This window comes from Tetrahymena thermophila (assembly GCF_000189635.1).
Source record: "Tetrahymena thermophila SB210 genomic scaffold scf_8254808, whole genome shotgun sequence".
Lineage (NCBI taxonomy): Eukaryota > Ciliophora > Oligohymenophorea > Hymenostomatida > Tetrahymenidae > Tetrahymena > Tetrahymena thermophila.
In genome coordinates, this window is record NW_002476564.1 from 5,791 (window position 1) to 9,051 (window position 3,261).

Sequence of the window (3,261 nt, forward strand, 5' to 3'; positions counted from 1 at the left end):
TTTTTTTTTTTAAGCTTTTAACTATTTTAAATTAGTGTCTAAAATTCTCAAATAAAAAGTTAACTAAGAAGGCCAAATGTCTTTAAAATATTTTTATAACTTAAATAATATTTTTTAGAATGAGATTTTTGATTTCTATTATTTATAAAATAGGATGTATTTGACTCAATTATGTTTATGGTTATTAAATTATGGATCCTTTTTTGTAATAAATAATACAATACAGCAAGTATTTTCCTAATGTTTCTGATTATTTTTATAATCTTATACTTCTTCTTCATATACAATAATAGAGGGTAAGATTTTTACTTTATGATAATCAGTTAAGATAATGTTAATATTAATCCTTAAATAAATATATAAATAAATAGATAGTATGATTTTCTAATTTCTACTCATTCATCGAATTAACTCAATCACTTTCAAATTTAAAATAGTCTGTAAATTTTGAATAATTTACACATTTTAGTGCAATTTCTATTCTGATATACTCAACTACCTTTATATATTAAAATAGCTAGTATTTATTACCTTTTATTTTAGATTTTCATTTCTCAAATATTTTTAATAAAAGAAAGTAACTAATAAATAAGAATCAAATCTTTTACTTAGAATCAAAGATACTCAATTAATTAATTTAAATATTCAAAAAAGTTCGTAATAAATAAATATGATTGAAATATTTTACTTAGAATCCTAGATGCTCAATTAATTAATTTTAAATATTCAAAAAAGTTGGTAATAAATAAATATGATTGAAAATTTTACTTAGAATCCTAGATGCTCAATTAATTAATTATTTTAAATATTCAAAAAAGTGGGTAATAAATAAATATGATTGAAATATTTTACTTAGAATCCTAGATGCTCAATTAATTAATTATTTTAAATATTCAAAAAAGTGCGTAATAAATAAATATGATTGAAATATTTTACTTAGAATCCTAGATGCTCAATTAATTAATTAAAATATAAAAAATAGTTAGTAAAAAATATGATTAAAATAATTTGATTAATTTTTGATAAATAAATTTATATGAAAATAGTCTGTAAATAACTAAATAAATAAATTGAAGAATTAAGATATTCAACTAATTTTGACATAAAAGCAATCTGTAATTATTTAAATAAAGATTTTTATGACAATTTGATGAATTATTTTACTAAAAATAAATAAAAAGTTTGTAAATTTTTGAGATTTAAAAGAGTTAAATAAATAGATAAGGATTAAGGATTTATTTACTAAAACATATACAAAAGGTAGTAAAAATTGTTATTTTATAAAAATATTGAATTAATAAATAATAAATATAAATTTAGCTCGTATTACATTTCAATAAATTGATTTGATAAAAATATAATGAAATAAGTCTATAAAATAATCAATCTATTCATTTTTAAATTAAATTAGGAGGTAACAATTATTTTTCCAATATACCTGGTTTATTCATTTATTTATTTATTTCAAATAATTTAAAATAAATAGCAAGTAATTTCATAAAATATACTTTATCTTGAATATTTTGCTATAAGTTATTATTAAAATAAATGCAGGATGTAATTTTAGTTTATTTTGTTGAGAATATTCTGAATTAGCTTTAATTTGTATAATAAATAGATAGTAATATTTTCATACAATTTTTTATCAAAAATATTTACTCTAATTTAACATAAAATAGCATGTAATTAATTTTGGTTTATTTTGCTAAAAGTAGATTCTAATAAAACTTTAAATTGGAAATAGAGGGTACATTTAATATTTCTTTATTTATTCATTGCTTACTTCTTTAGAAATTAATTTTCTTAATTAATTTAATTTTTAAAATGTGTTCAATAAAATATTAAATAAAAATGAATATCTAAAATAGATTGTAATAAAAGATGATTATTGATTGATTTAAAAATATGTCTAAACAAACTATAATTAAAAAAGGATGTAAAAATAACTGAAACTGCAATAAAAGAAAACATTATTTAATTTTCAATACAGATTGTAAATTTTTTGAGCTTTTGGTCAGTTAATTAATACACAGTCTATAAATTGAAAATAAAATAGGAGGTAATTACTTATTTTGAGTTGATATAGATATTAAACAAATTTCATAATAAAATAGCAAGTAAATGTTTTGAGATAGTTTAATTTAAAAAGTTAACTTTTTAAATTCTAATATGATAATGAACGAATAGAGACTTTACGTAAAATAATTGACAAATTTGATAGAAGAAAATATAAAAAATAAATATTTTACTGATAGACAGGAGTAATTGATATTTATGGAAAATAAATTTAAATAGCTGAATGCATAAAATATATAGTCGGTAACATTTAACAAATGCTTAATTTAAAATTTAAATTATTTCAGATTATATGGCTGATTTCTTTTTCGATACAAATAAATAAATAGCTAGTAATAAATACTAAATAAATTTTTATAAGAAGAACTTCAATCAACAAATAAATGCTATAAAATAGGAAGTAAAAAACTTTAATTAATAAATAAATAAATAATTAAATATATTAATTAATTAATTAATTAGTTAATCCAAATATTAAATATTTTACTTCAATAATTTTTTTTATAACTATTTTATTTAAAAATAGCATGTAAAATATTTGATACAGTACCTTATATGATTTGATAACACAAAGTTAAAATGAATACTCTAAATAGGAAGTATTTAATTAAAGCTTATAAATTTATGAGTTGATTAAAATACTGAATAAACATAAATCAATTAATTAATAAAAATAGAATGTATCATTAATATTCTCAATTATTTTGCTTATCAAAGTTCAAATATCTTTAAATCAAAATAGAACGTAAATTTATTTTACATCATTTAGTTTTTATTTATTATTTTACTATTTTTTCTTAAATAGTAAGTAATTTTTATCATTAACTTCTATGATAAAATCTTAAAATTTGTTGAATCTATTTAACAGACCGTAATATTTAACTATTATTTATGATGAAGGTATTCTTATTTATATTTTATTAAAATAGAGGGACGTAAAAGCTTAAAATTACCTAGAATAGTTTTTGTTTAATTAACTCTAATAATTTTAATAGAAAGTAAAACTTTAATTTTTCTTAATGCTTAAATTAAAAAAATAATTTAAACTTTAAAAAGTGGGTAACTAATATAAATTTGGCATATTTATATTAACTGTAACTGATTGATAAATAAATATGAAATAGACAAATGTAATAAAGTAGTTTGTAGTTAGATCAAGAATATGAAATAATTTATTCTAAATTA

At 17.0% G+C, this 3,261-nt stretch overlaps 1 protein-coding gene across 1 annotated transcript in view; it reads left to right on the forward strand. All coding sequences in view use genetic code 6, as the record gives it.

Annotated features, from left to right (window-relative positions):
• TTHERM_002653391 (transmembrane protein, putative) overlaps positions 1–250 on the forward strand; it is a gene marked incomplete at both ends in the record, with an annotated part of 561 nt that extends 311 nt beyond the window's left edge. Inside the window, 2 exons of the mRNA XM_012795577.1 lie at positions 1–78; positions 154–250. The exon at positions 1–78 is cut by the window's left edge and continues 127 nt beyond it. Coding sequence (XP_012651031.1) covers positions 1–78; positions 154–250 — 175 coding nt within the window. The remainder of the gene's footprint in view (positions 79–153) is intronic.
• Between the last annotated feature and the right edge of the window lie 3,011 nt (positions 251–3,261).